Source organism: Saccoglossus kowalevskii, chromosome 9 (assembly GCF_978046115.1).
Source record: "Saccoglossus kowalevskii chromosome 9, keSacKowa6.1, whole genome shotgun sequence".
Taxonomy (NCBI): domain Eukaryota; kingdom Metazoa; phylum Hemichordata; class Enteropneusta; family Harrimaniidae; genus Saccoglossus; species Saccoglossus kowalevskii.
Window position 1 is genome coordinate 33,049,947 of NC_140649.1, and position 23,011 is coordinate 33,072,957.

A 23,011-nucleotide genomic window follows, 5' to 3' on the forward strand; every position below is an offset into this window, starting at 1 on the left:
TAGCCCTGTTTTTACACTGTCATGAGTTCAATTGAAGTACAGGATGTAGAAGCAGTACTCACCCTATATTGACAGCTCTGTCATCCTCGACCCATTTAATAAACACAGACTCCTCTGGTGGATCCGTTCCTATTGCACCACACGATATGGTAAAATCTTTCATATCACGAATCATTTGTCGCAGTGCTGTCATGGTATCTGGTGGAATTTGAACCATCAGCCCATCCTCCACGATACTTGATTTTGCTGTCAGTCCAGAACTAGACTTTAGAGCTCCGTTAAACACCACAAAGCTGGCACCAGTTACTACAAAGTAAGACATTTAGTTTGTTAGTTCAAATATCAAAGAGAAAGAAACCAGAACTAGACTTCAGAGCTCCGTTAAACACCACAAAGCTGGCACCAGTTACTACAAAGTAAGACATTTAGTTTGTTAGTTCAAATATCAAAGACAAAGAAAAGATAGCTACTGTAAAGACATTAATTAATTATTCATTTTTGAAATACACTAAAACTAAATGTTTGTGAAAATGTAAAATTGACGTCTTCAGACAAACATGTCGTTAACTCATCTTAGTAAAAGTGACAATATGACTCTTGTAGTGATTTCATCATCTGTCACATGCAAGAGTTTCAAGTTTCATGCTCTGTATCATAATTGTATAAACCATAACCCACAAAGGATATGGTAAAACCATTAATTTTCAATATTTTGAGCATATTCACTGTGTTTAATTTCATGAATTTGTCAAGAAAACAATGAGTTTTATTTTTATAAGATTACATAGATTCAATTTACTTATCAGCGAAAATAGCAATATTAAAACTGCATTTACAGTAGTACTTTAAAATTTCTTGTGCTTCATTTTTACATATGGAATGTATTTACTTTTCAGTTTATATTCTGAAATGAAGATTTCACAATAATAATAATATATAAACAGTGATACTAAATGCCATTGAAAAATAATAATGGTTTAATTCATTTGAGAAAATTCCACTACAACACAAATATGGAAATAATTTCTTCATGTCTACCAGATATTTTTTGTGCCTGCTTTACAAATAGACAGCGAATTCCATGATAGTATTACAGATAAACTAAACAAGAAGAGCTTACCGCGTCTTGGCTTATTTTGTATATTAATTGCTTGTGTTTGGTAATGACCATCGTCATTCTGGATACAAACAAGATGCGAGTCAGCAGCTGAACTGAAATTAGAACCCATGGCCATTACATGTTCATTGGAATTATTCAATACTTTCATGATCTGCAAAGAAGAAACAATATTTTTAACATTAATTAGGTATATGTATTTTTTAAGAAAGCAGGACGAGATTCTTAGTAAACACATTTCTGTATTTGCTCCATTAAAAGCACATCTTCAACAAAGGCACATAAAAGACAGAATGTGTTTGTTTGTCTGAATACACAAATTCCCCTCAAAAAATTTATGTTAACTTTTGTTAACTTCTAAACTGGCTAAGCGGATGCACTTCAAATAGAGCAAATTTGATAATGTCATTTTAGACAGGAATAAAAATCACTACAAATGATACTTTCATCAAATCTACAGTATACTTACATCATCGTATCTATTCTTGGGGAAATTAATTGAAGTCTGTCTGTCTTGCATATGAATTGTAACTCCTTTGATCTGTGGCAGCATGTACTGATAGTTCTTGAAGTCCTGCAGATTAAGAATTAATATATTATGACAGACCTTACAAACCAAGCGACCAAACACTCCTGTTCTGTTCAGACTCAAACCATGATAGACGACTTTCCCGAAAGTCGAAGATACAGCGGGTGTAAAGTAAACTTGCACGTGTGATATTGTGCTTCAGGGTATACTAATTAACGTCACAATTAAATTCCCTTCTATCGACACCCCAGTCTCGCTACTTCCGGGAAAGTGGTACACTAGAGGGCACTCACAACATAACTGAGTTGTTATGATATACCACTAGAGGGCACTCACACCATAGAAGAGTTGCAATGCTAACCACTGGAGGGCACTCACACTATAGTAAAGTTGCAATGCTAACCACTAGAGGGCGCAAACTAAAACTGTGCTTAACTTACAGCAAGAAGATTCATTATTGTGTGTCCCACTTCACCGTAGACTGGTTTACGAAATCTGACACTCATCAAAGGACAGGGATAATCTAAGAGAGAGAAAAAAACATGACAAATTACCATGATATCTGTGCACAAATAACAAGGAAGATTTTAATTGCTGAGTTCTGCTCAATGCCATACCACTAATATAAAGGTTGGGTTCCGGCAATCAATATATGATAATCTGATCCAAAATCAAGTTAATCAGTCCTTATTTGGTGCTGGAATGTCACATGGCAGACAGTCATACAGCTCTTTCGCATAATCAAACACATGGAATATGCTTTCTGCGGCAATATTCACTGTACGATAAGTTTTCACTTTGCAATTGGCTTTTAAAAAATAAGTAAACAGTTGTGGTCAAGAACTTTTTTATACTTACATCTAAACTCTGCACCGAGCCTCAACATGAGCCTGACTGGGAATACTTTAGCCCATGGCGTCTCCCATTTTTGAAGTAAAACACCAAATAGATACGGTGAGTCTGGGAGTAAGAGTTTGCGTACACACTGAAATGACGGTCTTATATAGAGAAAGCCACCATGCTCACGACTTCCCAAGAAACCCTGAGTGAATATGGTATGTCCCATCTCAGTCACTGTGTTCCCTGCAATGCAAATGACAAATTATTATAAATCTGGCAACAAAAACAATAAAATTCAGCTGTTTATCAAAGAGAATAAGTTCAAAATTATTACACGTGTCTTACCATATAATACCTCATATAAGCGCCACCCTGGATTAGGCGCCAGTACAATAGAAAAGGTGATAAATTTCACACCAATTAGGCGCCAGTCAAAGTTGAATGTTTATGTAAAACCGTGAATTCCCCATCTGGCTAACGTCCGCCTAAAACTTTTAAAACTAGCGCCGAAGGCGCATATTAGTTTTTATGTTTATATAAGAGATTGCATACTTACCTTTGGTTAATGAAATTTTAATTTCATAAACAAATGGGATAATTGCCAATTATCATATATACTGGTTAAATAAAATCGAAATAACAGTGGATAGCTCCGGTAGGGGGCGTCCTTCCCCTGTCATCTGATTTGCATACTTCCAGATCTTTTTGACCACGATATTGATTCGTAGCTATTTATCTGGGGTGGTTTTGGGTGGGAAGGTAAGTATGCAATCTCTTATATAAACATAAAAACTAATATGCGCCTTCGGCGCTAGTTTTAAAAGTTTATTACAGAGTATTGCATACTAACCCCTTTGGTTAATGAAATTTTAATTTCATAAACAAATGGGACAGATTACCAGAGAATATCTCTTGGCAGATAAATACTACCCCACCTGATTATGGAATTGAAAAAATTCCATCCCCCTAACTGTATAACTCCCGCTAACTGAATAATTCTTGCAGTTGCGGGAAGTTACATGCCCTATTGTTTCGTTACAACTTGGCTTGTCACTAGGTAGCCTAACGAGTGTAGGCCCTGTGACTCGGCCACTAGGTCTTTCAGGTAATAAGAGAGAAAAGTGTTGCTAGTTTTCCAGGACCCGGCTGCTAGCACCTGGGCTAAAGAAGCTCCGCTAGCAAATGCCTGTGTATTACCTATGCCTCTTAAGTCATGCATCTTGGCAGTGACTTTGCCTGCCTCTGTGCTCAAATACTTATCACTATAAGCGTGGTAAACTGTCTCTTTTACCCATCTCGCTAACGTGAATTTCGACGCCGCTGAGCTTTGTTTACCTTTTTGGTAACAAACGAACATCGACCTTTGACCCCTTCTGACCCCGGAAGTACGTTTCTTATAATAAGCTAGCGCACGTACCGGACAAAGAATTCTGTCTTGTTTTTCATTGGAAATATTGCTCAGTGCCGGGATAACGATCGGAGTCGCCGTCTCGTGCAGTTTCTGATTTTTTTCTCTGAATTTTACTGATGTCATTAAAATCGCTTTATCGGGATAAAACACCGTAAAATTGTCTTCAAATGACAGAGCGTGTATTTCGCTAACTCGCCTCCCTGAAGGGAGTGCTTTCGTCCAGTCCTGTAGTGACGCCAATTCCTTCGGTTCGTATGGGAATTGTCGTGGCGCTTCAAGGACTACTGACAAGCTCCATGCAGGTGCTTTGTACCTCTCAATGGGGCCCGCCTGTGTAATAAAGCCCTTGAACAGATCGGAGATTGTCGGGTCATCCGAAATGTTTTTGCCTAGGCTTAGTTTGAGTACCGAGTTGATCGCCGATTTATAGTTTTCTACTGTCCCCGGTTTCAACTTTTTTTCGTTGATCAAATAAGAAAAAAACTCTGCTACTTGGGGCAAAGAGGGATAGAGTGGATGTATATCCCCTGCAAGACACCAATTACGAAATTTTTCCCAGTGGTATTGATACAATCCATTTGATACAATCCCTAAGCCCGGCCGTCATTGTTTGCGACACTTGGCTTGAAAACCCTTGCGCAATTCTAAATTGCTGGATAGTTTCCACACGTGAAGTTGGTACAGCTCCGGGTTGGTTGGTGTATAACCGCCGGGTTGTGTCAACGTGATTTCTTGTGGCAGGCTTCTCGGATGGTCCGTTAGCAGAGACAACAGTAACGGAAACCAAGTCTGAGACGGCCAGTTCGGTGCCACTAGAATCATGTGCGAGTTCTCCGATTGTTCCAGTTTTTGTAACGTTTGGTGGATCAATGGAAATGGTGGGAATGTGTAACTGAACATTCCGCCCCACTCCATCTGAGGTGCGTCCCACGTCAGTGACTGTTTGTCCGGATAACGCGTCACAAAAACGGGACGTTTTTTGTTTTCCGGTGTTGCAAACAGATCTACCTGGGGTTCCCCCCACATGTCGAACACTAGGTTTACTGCCGTCTGTGACAGCTCCCATTCTGTGTCGTCGTAGGGTTTCCCCCGGGATAGCGAGTCCGCTACACCGTTTTGGACTCCCGGTATATGTTTGCACACCAGCTCGACTTTGTTTTGTGCACACCACTTTAGCACTGCTACAGCATGGTCGTTTAACGACTGTGATTTCGTTCCCCCTTCCTTGTTGAGGTAAGCTACTACAGTCTGATTGTCGGATCTTATTAACACGGCCCGGTTTTTTACCGCTTTTTTGAAGGATTGCAGGGAGAACTGCACCGCTAGCATTTCCAGTCGGTTTATGTGAAATTTCCTTTGTTTTTCGTTCCACTGACCGTGTGCAATCCCGTCCATGCAGTGCCCTCCCCAGCCCGTCATGGATGCGTCCGTCACCAACGTTACTGTCGGTTTCGCCTTGTCCATGGGAATCCCCGCCGTGAGGTTCTTGAGGTTGCCCCACCACGGAAGTGATTCCAGAAAGGCCGGTGTGAACAGTACCGGTTTTTCGTATTTTATCCCGTCCTTTGATAGTCGCATTTTTAACTGTGCGTCTAACACTAGGCGTTGGATCGGTCTGGACTGTAGTGCCGCTCTCGGTACTAAGCCCCTCATCGAAGTTAACATCCCCACTAGTCGCATTACCTGGCGTAGTGTGGCTTGTTTTTGTATCATTTGTATCATTTTTTGTACATTGTCGATTCTGTGCTGGGCTGGTCGGATCATGCCTTTCTCCGCATCCAGTTCCATGCCCAGAAAGACTATTTTCTGCGTCGGTATTAATTCTGATTTTTCCATATTTATCAGAAAACCTAGCTTTAGCAGTAGACTGACAGTCCGCTCGGTTGATTGACAAATCAGGTTCCGATTTTGACTTTTTATCAGCCAGTCGTCTAAGTAGGGGTTGACGTCTGCTGCGTTCTTGTGCAGTAACGCCACCACTGTGGGTAGAACTTTTGTAAACAGAAGTGGGGCTGACGTCAGGCCGAAAGGTAGGACGGTGTACTGATACGTTACACCGTTCACCACGAATCGTAACAAGCACCTGCTTTCTGTGTGTATTGGTATGTGCAGGTAAGCGTCGGTCAAGTCGAGGGACGTCATCCAGTCCCCTTTTTGAATTGACGCTCTCACTAGTGCCGGAGTTAACATTTTGAACGTTTCTTTCTTCACAAATTTGTTCAACTCCTTTAAATCCAGCACCAGCCTGTACCCACCGTTGGATTTCTTGACGGGAAATAACCTCGAGATGAAAGAATTTTTCGGGTTTTGTACCCGCTGAATTACCTTTTTTTCGAGTAGTATTTCCACGCTTTCTTTCAGTATTGTTGACTGAGTAGAGCCCGGTTTCCCCAAAATACATGCTCTTTTTTCGCATTTCGGTTCTTTTATCAACGGTATTCAATACCCATGTGTTATTATCGATATCACATACGGATCGTTTATCGTTTCTTTCCACCGGGGAATACATTTCTGCAGACGCAGTGCCACCGGCGTCGAGGGACTCACCAACCCTCGGTCGCTTGTGGCGGTATACATTGACATCGCCGATTTCTCCATTTCCCCCTGGAGCGAATGCGGCGTTATATCCCCGTTTAACGTCCTTCCCCCCCTTTTTTTCCAACCTGGAGGGGAGTAGGGACTCTGCCTTACGGGTTTCTGTTTTTTCACCGGTCGATGCGTCATTCTCCCTAGGTCCACGCATTCGGCCGGTTGTTTGTTTATACGATCGCCCACCGACCTGAGGTGCGGCCGACCGTGTTTTTGTTGTGCACGATTGAGTTCCCGCCATCCTGGGCACTGAACAAAATCGCTTAATGCACGATGTTTTGCACGACTTGGTTCCCGCCGACCTGGGCACTGAACCGAATCGTTTAATGCAAGTGGTATATGTGTAAGGGGATCTGTGGTTTGATTTGTTTGACAAAAATACTCGGAGACTTGAGCAATATTTGACATGTTTAATCGCACCTTGTTTTGATACATTACCATATTTGCTGACGTATAGTCAGGAAGACTTTTTAGTGTTATTAGCGGCTTGCTTGGCTTTAAAGGCGCCTTAGCATAGCGGACCAAACTGCTGCACGGCGAGAGTGTTGAATAGTCGCTCGTAACTGGAGATGACTCTGTATTATGTCAGCGTCGACGACGTTAGTAGCGACCAACAGCGGCTCTAATGTGCTAAACAGTTCATCCTTGGTGATGTTGCCTGTTTTGAATTTCGCTAACTGAATTTGTGTAGTAGTAGTAAAAATTCTCTATGGCTTAATGCAAGAGAAGTGTCCCAAACGTTGTTTTCCAATCTACATAGCGTTGACTGGGACAGGCAATACGGGATGTAAACTTGTGGTTTGCCGAGTGGATGTTTCGTTATACTTCCTTCGGCGACCATTTCCCGGACGCATGGCTCCAGTTCTGGTGGTTGTACGCCGAGAGGTCGTTCGTGCAGGCTGGCGTCGGTACCGACCGGTGTTTTCCACTCATCAGCGGGCGGTATAACTTTTTGGTAGCGTCTGCTCCAATCGCCCCGGTTAGTCCCCAAGAAGTCGTTCTTGGTGGCTGTAGCGGTTTTCTCGGTAACTTCACGACCCCATTTGCCTCCTCCGATCACGCGTTGTGTTATAGCAGCGCCCTGTGTCAGCCGGGGAGACCATGGTAGCATTGCTGAAGTCGCAAAAGTGTCCTTTTTCGGCAGTGTAGACAAACCGATCGAGAAACGTGGGGTGTCCGCCATCGGTGGAATCGGTAGAGGTAAGATTTTCTTGACCATAACCGCACCTTTCGTGATAGCATCGGAGCGGATTTTGAATTCGGGGTCCTCCTTGTCGGTACCACTCGCTGTTGTGGTTTTCGACGAGCCGGCCTCCCCCGCGTTGCTTGTAGCATCTTCAGTAGAAAAAATCACGCCTGCCTCAGCCAGTGCGTCTTCAACATTTTCTCGCACCACTGTTGTGTAGGATTTTTTCTTTTCCGCCTGGAGAGCGCTGACACTCCATGCTTTTGGTGGTACCTCTTCGTCTACTGGGTTTTCCAAAACTTTAATTTTTCTGGTCAGTAGATCCACCTTGTTCTGTAAATGAGCTATAACACTTTGCTCATTGTCAGTCTCCTTTGGACGTTTTTGGTTGGGTTCGTCTGCCAATAGTTCGTCCTCAGCGTTGGTAGGTACCGATGAAACCGAAGACTCCTCCAAATGAGGTATTTTGGATTTCTTCTTTCCTGATTTTCCCGTTGACTTGCGTAGGCGGGAATCCCAGTTCCAAGTTTCTATCGGCCAGGCGAAGCAAACACCGCAGTTGATGTGCCCATTACATTTTCTGCCACATGGAATGCAAATACGGTGATCATCGTAAGTGAGCATCGATATATGGCACTCTTCACACTTTCGTCCGAAAGTGTTTGAATCCGAAGTGCTGGGATGAACGGTGTTCAACTCTCCGGTATCCATATTTTCCGCCATCTTGAAACTGAAGGCGGGCTTTTGAGTTTCGTTACTAAAACTACAATTTTTTACTCAAGGTGACTAAGTACGAAGTTCTTGATGTCCACAAGAGCTTCCTGACACCCTAATAGTTCGGTGGCTGTGTTGATGGGTGGTAACAATGTATTTCCACCGCAATAACAACGATATTTTGGCAAGCCCAAATTTCAACCGTGAATCAATCTCGTGGTTAAAAATGGAAGTATGCAAATCAGATGACAGGGGAAGGACGCCCCCTACGGGAGCTATCCACTGTTATTTTGATTTTATTTAACCAGTATATATGATAATTGGCAATTATCCCATTTGTTTATGAAATTAAAATTTCATTAACCAAAGGGGTTAGTATGCAATACTCTGTAATAAACTTGAGCTAATCTTTTTTTCCCCACAACACATGCACAAAACTAACAATACACATTACAATCGCTTGAATAGGCGTCAGAGAAGAGTAAAATGCCTTACTTTGGTTCTAAAATAGGAAAAATTCCGGTCAATCAAAAAAAAACTGTTCACATGATAACAAAAATACTCAGTATATTTAATGTAATATGCATTTATTTTTTTAATTTTCTTGGTAACGAAAAGTATATTCTAAAAGAAGTTTTAAATAAAAACAAACACGAATGCACTGCTTAGTAGCAAATGATCACGCTACGGTAGCGCAATCCGGCCATGCTGTGGTTCACAAGTGAATAACTTACTTGTTTTCAAAGTGTTGAAATTGGTGATTATTATTCAGTGGTGATTATAGTAACGCACGAAAAATAAATCTGTTGAAATTTTATGAAATGCAAGTAAAATTCAACTTAGTTTCACCGTAAGCGAATGATTTCAGTCACATGTAAATGGCCGATACGAAACGATATCCGCCATGTCTTTGAATGCACACGAGACTTGTTTATTAACCGGATAGGTCAAGTCGGTAATTAACCAATCAAAATGCTGGATGGTGCCCACGTGTCTGAATTACCATAGCTCATTTAATATGTTAATGACAGTTCAGTGACCTCATGGTAAACGCAACGCGGAAGAGATTTACCGATAATGTAGTGCTTCGATTTCCATGGGAAACGGCATGATTTTTTTTTTAAATCAAGAAATTATTTGTTTTAGAAAGATAAACTGAGCATTTGAAGAATAATTTAACATTGTTTACAGTGATAACAGCTCATTGTCGAAACGAAGCTTACCCATTCACGTTAGTCACAATAAAAATCATTCTCTTGAATAGGTGTCCAGAATTATTTAAATGTCCGAAAACAGAAGCCGAAATATTTGGATAAAAAACGCGATTTCTTGGTCTCATTTTATTTTGAAAACCAAACTGCCGTTTAACGGCCAAGGGCGAATTTACGGCAGAATCTGGTACATTGTATAGACATGATTCCTCTGATTGTAAGGTAACGTTACCGTAGTTCTGAGTGTGTGAAAAAATTACTGACCTCAATTAAGCGCCATTTGCAACAAAGTTGCCAAAATGTGACCTCAAATTAGCGCCAGACAGAAATGAAAATGTATCAAAGTGGCGCTTATATGAGGTATTTTACGGTACTCATTTGGAAATACATTTCATATTTACGTCACATTCCACTTTAAGTTCGTTGCAATGGAATGTTGCGATCACTCAGGCATGAAATTGTAAAATTGTTTGCACTGCTATTTCTTACTAAATATGACTGCAAGAAGGAAAAGTTGACTTTGGTGGAGTGATTATAAATTGTTTCATGTCATAACATTGAAATCATAATGTTTACAAAATGGATTACCTAGGAGTTGTTTCAGCTGGCATACAAATGAGTTGTCTACATGCTATAGTTGGCATCCTACTTTTGTTTTTAAAACACTACACATAGTGTTTAACATAATTTTGTGGAATGATTTCTCAATGAGATCACCTACCAACAATGTTTAGGAAAAACCTTGATATAGTTGAAATATTGGGAAAGATTGTTTAAAATGGACACCCAAACCAAGGATTCAACTAGGGCTTAACGACTGTAAAAATTTTTACCTTTACTGGCTTCTTCGTAGGCAGTATTAAAATGGCAGAAGACGTCCCTGGGTAAGGTCTTTTCCTCTGGTAGACATTCCAACACAATCACCATCTCATCCTGACCAGCAGTAGGCATTCCTTTTGTTGTAAAGCACCAGCACCTTCTGTTCACACAACAATCCACTGAAAAAGAGTACACAATGAAGTTTGAATTGAATTATTATGTCAATCCAACACACAAAGTATCAACATTATGACAATTCAATACACAAAATATCAACATTATGACAATTCAATACACAAAATATCAACATTGTGACAATTCAATACACAAAATATCAACATTATGACAATTCAATACACAAAATATCAACATTATGACAATTCAATACACAAAATATCAACATTATGACAATCCAACACACAATATCAACATTATGACAATCCAACACACAAAATATCAACATTATGACAATCCAACACACAAAATATCAACATTATGACAATTCAATACACAAAATATCAACATTGTGACAATTCAATACACAAAATATCAACATTATGACAATTCAATACACAAAATATCAACATTATGACAATTCAATACACAAAATATCAACATTATGACAATCCAACACACAATATCAACATTATGACAATCCAACACACAAAATATCAACATTATGACAATCCAACACACAAAGTATCAACATTATGACAATCCAACACACAAAATATCAACATTATGACAATCCAACACACAAAATATCAACATTATGACAATTCAATACACAAAATATCAACATTATGACAATTCAATACACAAAATATCAACATTGTGACAATTCAATACACAAAATATCAACATTATGACAATTCAATACACAAAATATCAACATTATGACAATTCAATACACAAAATATCAACATTATGACAATCCAACACACAAAGTATCAACATTATGACAATCCAACACACAAAGTATCAACATTATGACAATCCAACACACAAAGTATCAACATTATGACAATCCAACACACAAAGTATCAACATTATGACAATCCACCACACAAAATATCAACATTATGACAATCCAACACACAAAATATCAACATTATGACAATCCAACACACAAAGTATCAACATTATGACAATCCAACACACAAAGTATCAACATTATGACAATCCAACACACAAAGTATCAACATTATGACAATCCACCACACAAAATATCGACATTATGACAATCCAACACACAAAATATCAACATTATGACAATCCAACACACAAAATATCAACATTATGACAATCCAGCACACAAAATATCAACATTATGACAATCCAACACACAAAATATCAACATTATGACAATCCAACACACAAAGTATCAACATTATGACAATCCAACACACAAAATATCAAAATTATGACAATCCAACACACAAAATATCAACATTATGACAATTCAATACACAAAATATCAACATTATGACAATCCAACACACAAAGTATCAACATTATGACAATCCAACACACAAAATATCAACATTATGACAATCCAACACACAAAATATCAACATTATGACAATCCAACACGCAAAATATCAACATTATGACAATCCAACACACAAAATATCAACATTATGACAATTCAATACACAAATACTCACAATCTATGATCTTCACCATTACAAAGAGATTCTTATTAAGAGCAAACACAATAGGCTCAACATCATCATCTGAAAAGAGCAACAATGAAAACAAACAAGTCATTGTCAATGACATGTCCCCGTTCCGTTCATATTTGAGTGACATATACATTCAAAACAGATCATGACCGAAATGCACCTGCATATGTACAACACATTGTACTAAATCTAAACAAAATCCATCCATGCATGACTGAGATCTGGTTCCGGAATTTTGAAAATACGTGATTTTGATGCATTTTCGGCCTTAAAATGGCCATCATTCAGCTATTGTTAAGCGGATCATGAAACAAATGCACGTATCTATTTGTGACATGATGTACCATGTACCGCCAGTCGGCCATTTCGAACTTGATCCGAAAAAAAAAAAGACGTGCATCAAGGTCCTATTATGTTTAATGTATGTACCAAATTTGAACAAAATCCGTCCATGCATAACTGAGATCCGGGTTCGGAATGGTGAAAATGTGCGATTTCAATGCATTTTCGGCCTTAAAGCGGCCGCCATTTGGCTATCGTTCATGAGATCATGAAACAAATGCACATACATATTTGTGACATGATGTATCTTGTGTGTGTGAAGTTTGAACTTGATCAACCAGACATGTCTCGGATACGGATCCAGAACTGAATTCTTTAAAACAAAATGGCCGCCAGTCGGCCATTTCGAACTTGATCCGAAAAAAAAAAAGACATGCATCAAGATCCTATTATGTTTAATGTATGTCCGTCCATGCATAACTGAGATTCGGGTTCGGAATGGTGAAAATATGCGATTTCAATGCATTTTCGGCCTTAAAGCGGCCGCCATTTGGCTATCGTTAATGAGATCATGAAACAAATGCACATACATATTTGTGACATGATGTAACTTGTGTGTGTGAAGTTTGAACTTGATCAATCCAGACATGTCTCGGATACGGATCCAGAACTGAATTCTTTAAAACAAAATGGCCGCCAGTAGGCCATTTCGAACTTGACCCGGTAAAAAAAATGACGTGCATTAAGGTCCTATTATGTTTAATGTATGTACCAAATTTGAACGAAATCCGTCCATGCATAACTGAGATCCGGGTCCGGAATGGTGAAAATGTGGGATTTTGATGCATTTTCAGATTTAAAATGGCCGCTGTTCCGCTATCGTTAATCGGATCATGAAAAAAATGCATGTGCATATGTCCCATATAATGTGTGATGTATGAGTGAAGTTTGAACTTAATCGGCCCATGCATGTTCGAGATACAGGTGATCACGGACGGACGCACGGACGCACACTGGGCAAAACATAAGTCCCCGTTTTCAGACTACGTCCGAACGGGGACTAATAAATTCTAAACCTACTACAGAGTAGCATGGTTTACCCACAACTGCTGATTACATGTCTATGACCAAAAGCTCTTTTTGTATGGGTTATAATCATTTACCATGAAATATCAGTGTCGTACAGAAACTGAGATATGTCATGTATATGTTAAGCCTTGCCTAATACTTCAATAAGGATAACAATAACATGCATTAAAGATCTTCATAAGTGTGTTAATACACATATTGAAGTACTACAACATGTGCTACAATGAAAAGGGCAACAAAAGCATGACACAAATGTGCGACAATTATGTGATGATGTCATTTGTCACGAGGAAAAGCAGTACTTACTTGATAGCTTTCCCAGTATATTCTCCTGATTTGGATTCTCTTCAATGGTATACTCTGCAATTGAAATGAGTTAGTTTCCATAAATGAACCCAGGCAATAAAAATCAGTATATTTATTCTACTATGTAATAGATAATTTTGCATAATAATTTTGGTTATTTTCCATAGTCACAATGTTTCGTCCACCACAAATGTTTTATTAAAAATAAAAAAAAACAATAAAAAATTGAGTCTGAGATTCATAATATACAACTGTATATTTGTATTTGTTTAATATTAATTATAACTATTATTCTCATTCCGTTACATTAGTTAATTCGTTTATCTATCTATTCGTATGAAGGATTCTACTGAATATCTCATTGACCACTGAGAATAATTTAATTTCCGCCAATGTGCACTTAGATATTTTTCACTAATCATCTTATTCAGTATTGTATCTTTTTTCTCCCCATGCAAAAGACTCATTTGTATTTGCCGACTACACGTTTTATATCACATTCGCGAAACACTTGTATAAGTACTAGTTTAAGAGATTCAGAGCTCCTTTTTTATGTGTAAGCTGTTACAATGTCAGTTAGTTAAGCAATAAACCACAGAGTTTTTTGAATCCACATTTTGACTGCTGTTATTTTAAGTCATCGAGCACTCCCAAAAGTACTACTCTATTCCCCACACACTGAAGTCTCAAGAACACTGGTGCACAACTTTTCCTGGATTTCAGTGGTTCCACTTATAAATTTTAATATACATGTACATTATTCATAAACTGACCTCCTTTTGTCCCTGTATTAATAATAACCGGTGGTAAACTCTTTTCATCTTTAGGTATAAGACTAACTGGCATGCTGGGTATCTGTGTTCGTCCAAGATTACCGCCACCGCTAGCTGTATCACCACCAGCACGACGCCTATTAGGTGAGGTGGACCTTACACGCCTTTGTGTCCTCGCAGGTCTGATTCGTACAGATGATGGGTTGTCATCTGTCAAGTCACCACCAGGGTGAATACCATCAGAAAATCTCACATGCCTTGGTTCACGTTGTCTCTGAGATCCTGAAAACAGAAACAGCATAGCATACAGTGTTACTTCCTATGCAGAATCACAAATAACTTACAATACACTGTTTGTGATAGACAAATGTTCAGTGTCAGTGAAAATCCCCAAAAATGATGAACCTTTAAAAATTTCACTGCCAAGTCAGCTTAGTGCAAGCCAAGTCAGCTTAACGCAAGCCAAGTCAATTTAACGCAAGCCAAGTCAGTTTAACGCAAGCCAAGTCAGCATAACTCAAGCCAAGTCAGCTTAATGCAAGCCAAGTCAGCTGAACGCAAGCCAAGTCAGCTTAACGCAAGCCAAGTCAGCTTAATGCAAGCCAAGTCAGCTTAACTCAAGCCAAGTCAGCTTAACTCAAGCCAAGTCAGCATAACTCAAGCCAAGTCAGCATAACTCAAGCCAAGTCAGCACAAAACATTCCCAAACAGCTCAATGAAAATCAAGTCAGCTGGAAGGCCGAAGTCAGTCAGCTGAAAGGTCAAAGTCAGTCAGCTGCAATGCCGAAGTCAGTCAGCTGAAAGGTCGAAGTCAGTCAGCTAAAAGGTCGAAGTAAGTCAGCTAAAAGGTCAAAGTCAGTCAGTCAGCTGAAAGGTTGAAGTCAGTCAGCTGAAAGGCCAAAGTCAGTCAGCTGATAGGCCGAAATCAGTCAGCTGAAAGGTCGAAGTCAGTCAGCTGAAAGGCCAAAGTCAGTCAGCTGAAAGGCCAAAGTCAGTCAGCTGATAGGCCGAAATCAGTCAGCTGAAAGGTCGAAGTCAGTCAGCTGAAAGGTCGAAGTCAGTCAGCTGAAAGGCCAAAGTCAGTCAGCTGAAAGGCCAAAGTCAGTCAGCTGAAAGGCTGAAGTCAGTCAGCTGAAAGGCCAAAGTCAGTCAGCTGAAAGGCCAAAGTCAATCAGCTGAAAGGCCGAAGTCAGTCAGCTGAAAGGCCAAAGTCAGTCAGCTGAAAGGCTGAAGTCAGCCAGCTGAAAGGCCGAAGTCAGTCAGCTGAAAGGCCAAAGTCAGTCAGCTGAAAGGCCGAAGTCAGTCAAAGTCGAAGTCAGTCAGCTGAAAGGCCGAAGTCAGTCAAGGCAGAAGTCAGTCAGCTGAAAGGCCGAAGTCAGTCAGCTGAAAGGCCGAAGTCAGTCAGCTAAAAGGTCATAGTCAGTCAGCTAAAAGGTCGAAGTCAGTCAGCTAAAAGGTCAAAGTCAGTCAGCTGAAAAGCCGAAGTCAGTCATCCTGACAGTTAATCCTTGTTTATTGGTGATGCATGTGTGTTTCCAGTTTGTCTATTTGACTTTTTGTGGGCAATCCAAGCTGACAAAAGCCAAGTTAAGTCAAGATAATGCAAGATACATGAGCTTAACATAAGCTGTGTCAGCTTAACAAAAGCTAAGTCAGCTAGATGCTAGCTAAATCAGCTTAGAATCTTCACTACCAAGCCTGCCAGAAAGTTCGTGCTTCCCATTTTCTCTTATTTGAGTGGAACTGTTTTTTTCAGCAAGGGGTAAGGAAATGTGTAGTCATTGTTTGTATAAATTAATGTGTTTACTCATGACAAGACATGTACATACGGTACACTAAACGGTACAAGTGGGAATAAAGACACAATATGATTACAGTGTTCAGTCTGTTGGTTGTACAAGTGTTTACTTAAATGACAAAGACAAGTCTTAAATCATATTTTAATGACTTAGGATATAATAAACACAATTACTGGTTTCCTCTGCATATGTGCACTTTTAATACACAGGACAATACTATAAATATGCATTTTGGTATGTAAAGTGACACTCATTGAATCTGGGCACCCAAGGAAAATACTGTAAATAGATTATACATCAAAAGCAGATTAAATTGAATAACTGAACCAGCTATAAATCTTCATGGAGGAGAGAGAAAATGTTATTGATAGATGTACAATGTACTGTGTTTGCTGTCTTAGCCATATCGTTTTGAACGACCAAACAGCAACATTGCCAGCTAAGTTACTGACTGACTGGTTTGCTATGTGCGTCTCAAGATTGTTATGTGATCAGAACAAGTTAGATCAGCGCAATTTCACAAGAGTGCATCGTTCGGCTGAATCCACATGTTTACATGCACTAGACACACACAGCGGCAACTGTGTTCTGAACTAGAAGACTGTATCAGTACATTAATTTGTTGAGATAACTTTGTCATGCAACAATTTAAATGATGGAATGAAATAAATGAAATGAAAACTTTTGATAATCAAGATTTCAAGTATTAATTGACGCCTTCTGTTGAGGTTGGTTTGACTTAACTTGTTTAAATCATGCGACAATCCTGAGACACGCCATAGCAAACCAGTCAGCAACTTAGCTGGGCCATGTTGCTGTTTTGATGGACTAAACAATATTGGAAAGTGCTTCTAATGAAAGTAAAACAATAACATTTATACAGATAAAATAAAGAGTAACGAATAACACAAGAAATGTGACTGCCACAACATGCATGATATTTGTAATGCAAATCTTAATACCAGGAACTTAAATTTACACTATGGTACAACACACCCACAAACAATTTTACAAAAATACTGTATCACCAGAACCAATCACTGTAACTTAATCTTTTCAGCACACATTCACCACTGTTGTTATCAGTCATATTTGTGTCATGCTTTTATTGCCTTTAAACCTGTGTCGCATATTAACATCACATATTTCAACTGGCGACCTCGGGATCATAAACATATATGATAGAGCATGTCTGTTTGTTTCATGTTAAGACCAGAGATTTTGCAAATTATTGAAGAATGCCATGGTTGAGCCAGTCAATTGATCTCAGTTTGGTGTACCAAAACATGTGATGATAGTATGTGATGGAAGTCAACAAACAGGTGACGAAAATATGACAATGCGATAAGTGTTCAAATCTGTATGATATTTTGGGCAAAAAGCTGTATCACGCAGTACTAATATTGTCCATAATATATGAAGTAAAATTTGTACAGCAATGTTTTCTCGGCTGGTGAAAATGATACTGAAAGGGTTACACCAGATTAAAGATCATTAAAATTGGACAAAGAAGCACAACATAAGGAGCACTGAGACCAGGCAAAATAATCTGTCATACTTTAGTACATGAAAACTGTTCCCCACAGACAGGAATCTCATGAATTGATTTTCAAAACTAAAGAAATGTTATATTTATCATGTAATATCATTTTTTTCATAGTTCAATGTTCTCATTCAGAAGACCATTTCTGGTCTGAGAATGCCTACTGGTGTCAAAACTGTTTTTTTTTCTGAACACATTTCACACAGCATTTTTGAAAAGTTAAAGGGTAGCAGGAACGAAAAAAGGCAAGATTTTATTCAAGAGAAGTCGGACATTTTATGTGGGAGTGACAGGAAGAGTGGTGTCTGTTCCTGCCAACCCACCTGACAAATTATCATGTACCTGATTGGTTATACCTAAGCTAAACATATTTCATGAATAATTACTAGAGGTCGGCAACAGCAAGATGTTGCTTATCATTGCGATTGGTCAAAATACAGTACGAATGGCACACATCAAGCTAATAACTAACAGAATTTAGATGTAAAAAGTCTCTCACTCTCAATGAGATCTTGGCGGCCATTTCTGTCTATTGGTGATGTGAAAGAAGTGGTCATGTGATACAGATTATTTTGTTATTCAAGAATAAACAAACTGAGAAACAATTTTATTTTACCTGGAAAATATTTTTGCTGAAAATTGGATTGACTGAAACTTTATTTTCACTACCTTCATGCAAATGATAGGACAATATTTTCAGTTTTAATTTTACTATTTATCTACCTATCTCGTCAATGAAAATAGCAAAAACAAATTGTAAGTAAACAAAGTATTCTACAGTAGATGCCTGATAACATGTGCTTTTTTGAGGCTGAAAGAGAGGGAGGAAGACAATACCAGTTGAAGGAACATAAAACAATACACCATTACAACATGCATTACAACATCAGTGTTTCATCTAAAGCACAATTTGGCACTGAGCAACTTCCAGGACAGTAAACCTGTGATCGCTACGATTTTTCTTGGCAACATTGTTGCCTTTTTCTATTTAGTTTTATACATTTTTTTGATAATTTTAGATCAAATGATAATAATGTCCTATTAGCAAAAATGTCTTAAATCTAGATTAAAATTTTGTAAAAATTCTAAAAAATTATGTGGGGTAAATTTGTGAATGGTAAAAAATAGAAGGGCTTTGGATAAAGTGAAAGTGACACAAATGATGCCAAATTTAATGTACCACTTGATGAAAATCTTAGCTTAGCGGAAACACTGCATGACATTGAAACTAACCGTCACTATTTGGTCTTCTCAACACTGATCTGGACACAGGTACCATAACACTAGGTGGCGGCTGGTTAAGATTGGACCTAGCTTGTTCCAAAGGCGGCACTGTGGAGCAATATTCAGATGGGTTATTAGGATTAGGTGATCTCATTCCTCCACCAGGACTGTTCATTCTTTGGATGGCCTCCACTGTAACAAGAGAAGACATGCAAGCAATGACAAAAATTGTTGCCCTCGATCCGAGGACACCGTTAATAGGAAAGAAACGATGTCAGAGCTACACTGTAAAAATTGTTGCCACCATTATTCTCAATGATTTGCAGAGATGAAATTTCACAGCAAGTCACTGTGACTCACTGTCTTAGGTTGTCCTGTTTGCAAAGTTTTGTTTATAGCCTTTGACATAATTAGCAATATGTGTACTGTATAAAATACAACAGCTACAGATTTTGCAGATATCCGCCTTGCAAATAGCCGCACATCACGGAGCAGTTCTAGAGAGATGTTACGTGTTTTTTTTGCTGAGTTATTAAAAATTCTAAAGGTGTTCAACCAAGTTTTGCAGGCAATTCAACTTTGAAGACCACAAACAAATGGTTCACTGCTACAAAAGTCACTGCGACTCACTGCCTTACAGATCTGAAATTAAATGTTCACTGGTACACAATTTCAAATTTCAACTCAGGTTTAAAAAAACGTCACTGTGACACAAATGTCATCAACTCCAATCTAAATTGACTGAAAGAGAAAGGTAAAATTTTTTCACAAAAGAACTAATTTTTATTTAAATTTGGAGTAATGATTTGAAAACAATGGTGTAGACAAGTTCAATACTTTTTACATGCCTGGCTATTTATATTAAAATTGGATTAAATGTTCACATTTATTAAAACTGAGACTGTGCCCGCCCATCTTATTGATGTCAAAGCCAGTGGAAATGTAAAAGTTATAAACAAACAAACAAGCAATGGTATTCAACATAATAACTCTCTCAAGAAAATTAGCATCTTTGGCGGGTGATAATAACCAAGCATGGGCTATGCTGCAATGAACATGCATGTTTATCACAAAGAGTTTTCTCACAAAATATATCAACATTGATGGCAAAAATAATTTAAATTAGTAATTGTACCAGGTTTTCGTTGTTTTCATCAGTTGATCATGCACCCATACTATGAACAGTGCTCACAGTCGTGTGATGTCGATTTGATTGAATATTTAAGTTAGTTTATTTTGTTTCGGGGCGGGATCACAGGTTTTCTAGAACCTTGCATCAGCCAATCGGATGTCTTGATTCAGACTAACCATGTTATAACATAAAATATTACTTGAGCTATGATTGCATTCAACACCTGGTTAATCAGAACCACTGCCACGTATGAACGTATAAGAAATGAAATATGAACATAACTACAGAATGTATTGATATTGAACGATGCACCGCCCTCTTTGAAAAATGTTTAAACCACTAACCTCGAAGCATTACATGGTTACACGTCACACATACACGGGCTTCTTTATTGTCCATATATTTCAACTTAGTTTTAATATTACAACAATTAGAACAAAATACCTGCAAAAATACAATAAGAATGGGTGAAGAATAAATACAAATTTACCTGCATAGAAAAGTATATTGAAAGAAAGCTTCCATGTGCTGAAGGTTTTGGAGGCATGAAGAACAAATGAGGAATACAATTCGTCAAATAGCATGCGCGAATTTCAATCCAAAACATAAATGCAATAATTTTTTTTTGAAAAAATTGGGTAATTATTACACAAAGATTTAAACTCCAAATTGGGTCTGTATATTGTTCCAGGGCACATATGTACCAAGTTTAATTTTAATGTGATGATTAATTCTTTAAAGAAATCGATAATTAATGTGAATGTATATAAACCCAAAACTAATTAGATCGTTGTATTGTCTCAAAGTATTTATGCACCAAGATTTATTGAAATAAGATTATATGTACTTGAGATATTGATACAAAAACCGATAACTAATTATTATGCAAAGCAAGTAATTACTATGTAAAACTAATACAGAACATCTATCTACAACATTTCATTGAAATGCGACTAGAACTTGAGATACATGTGTATGAATGAAAAAGCTAAAAAATTATGAATTATTATGCAAATTAGATAATTAATATGCACAGATTTGAACTGAAACTAAAAAAGTGCATCTATGTACCAGATCATTATGCAAAATTAGGTGATTAATATGAACAGATTTTACCCAAAATTAAAGGGCTGTGCAAAGTCCATGAGCATCTACAGTACAGTTCTCGCGGAAGCTTTGGCTTTTGTGGCATCATTGTCGCATACGCATGGCTTCATTGTCACCTCAGCATCGCATCATTGTGGCATCAGCTTCGCGTCATTGAAAATTGAAGCTGTGTTCGCCTCTCTTATTTTGTGGCATCATTAAAAAGATATCTTGTTTAATTATTTAATGTTGCGAGTATTGGGTACCAAAAACTATGTGAAGTACATTGCAATCTGCAAGGTGACGAGTGTCATATTGACTGCAAGGAAAATCGTGATAAATTTAATTCACATGATGCAATTGTCGTTCGGAAACAACACTATTTGCTATACGAAATGAAACTGTTCTTGTTATAAAATTACCTTATTTTCGTTCATTTTATTTGCTGGTAAGAGAACAGATTCAGATTCCTCATTTTGGTGGTATTTCTCTGTGTTTCGTTTAGTTTTAGCCGAGTCAGATCCCATGCCCGGGCTACTAAAACATGCAAAACACGCGAATGCCGCCTGGCGTTGTCGCCTGCAATCTTGATACAAAGTTCCAAAACTATGATTGGATGGTTGTGGTGGCGACCGCGTCGGTCTGGTAAAATTTTACATCCAATTTTCAAAATTAAGTCACGATCAGTGACCTGAGCTCGATCTATACGTACTTTAAAAGTATTCTCACAAAAAAATATTTTCAAATAAAAACGAGCCACAAGCCTGGTAAAAAAATCGAATAGCACTTGACGTGCAGAAATAATTTATTGGGCTTCAGAAAAAAGTGCTCATTTAGTTGTAGCCGTAAATATTTGGTGACCAGTCGATGAACAATTTGAAACTCATTATACACACGGAAGTCCTTCGATACTGAATATCATCAACCCCAATCTGGTTTACCTTATTTCCCAACTTGCAAAACTGATTTGTATCTCAGCCCAGTTTTTCTTTTTTTGAACTGAGGTCAAATCCCAGTCGTTTGTCAAAATATACCAATGTTTTTCAGTGAATGATTGTGAAGCCTGTCACAGCACAGTGAATCGACGCCGGAGATTGGACAGTACGACGACCCTTCAATTAGCGTCAAATATGCTTTGTTACAACATCATTGATTTGCTGAAAGACACCTGATCGGAGCACGACCTGGGTCACAGAACCATATTTGTCCGTATTATCAACGGGACTTTGCGAGTGAACCACACCCACATTTTCAACCATTTTTAGCGTGGAAGTTGCCAACAAATGTCGAAAAACTGGTGAATTTTATGGATTTGTATAAAATAAAGCTAGCGATTAGTAAGACTGGTAAATAATATATCCGCTGATGCTCTTCGATTTTTTTAAATTTTATTTCAAGGCGAGAAATGGATAATTAAAGTTCCATCGTTTTCAAGGCGACTGTTTCCGTCACCGCAACAACTCTACGCTGTGTTGTAGTTTCACGAGGTTAAAAAATATATATAATAAATAGTACATGTTTAATTAATTGGTTTTACAGCCCGCAAATTACGGGACATGATCCCTATGAATTACGATAAATAAATGCTGATTGTGTTGAATAATGGACGTCGGGACCGTTTGGAGAAACCAATGGGGATCGATATTCCAAACAAATTATTGGGACACGGTCGGTAG

General features: G+C 38.3%; 1 protein-coding gene across 2 annotated transcripts in view; it reads right to left on the reverse strand.

Moving 5' to 3' along the window:
- Positions 1–23,011, reverse strand: part of LOC102801879 (zinc finger FYVE domain-containing protein 16) — a 56,540-nt gene that overhangs the window by 12,155 nt on the left and 21,374 nt on the right. Inside the window, exons 4-14 of one of the 2 annotated variants that reach the window (XM_085503420.1) lie at positions 20,594–20,693; positions 19,127–19,309; positions 14,552–14,833; positions 13,779–13,832; positions 12,084–12,152; positions 10,431–10,595; positions 2,505–2,729; positions 2,087–2,169; positions 1,587–1,691; positions 1,121–1,271; positions 63–306 (exon numbers count right to left, since the gene is read on the reverse strand). In XM_085503420.1, coding sequence (XP_085359546.1) covers positions 63–306; positions 1,121–1,271; positions 1,587–1,691; positions 2,087–2,169; positions 2,505–2,729; positions 10,431–10,595; positions 12,084–12,152; positions 13,779–13,832; positions 14,552–14,833; positions 19,127–19,309; positions 20,594–20,693 — 1,661 coding nt within the window. The other variant, XM_078006845.2, reaches the window with a different exon arrangement.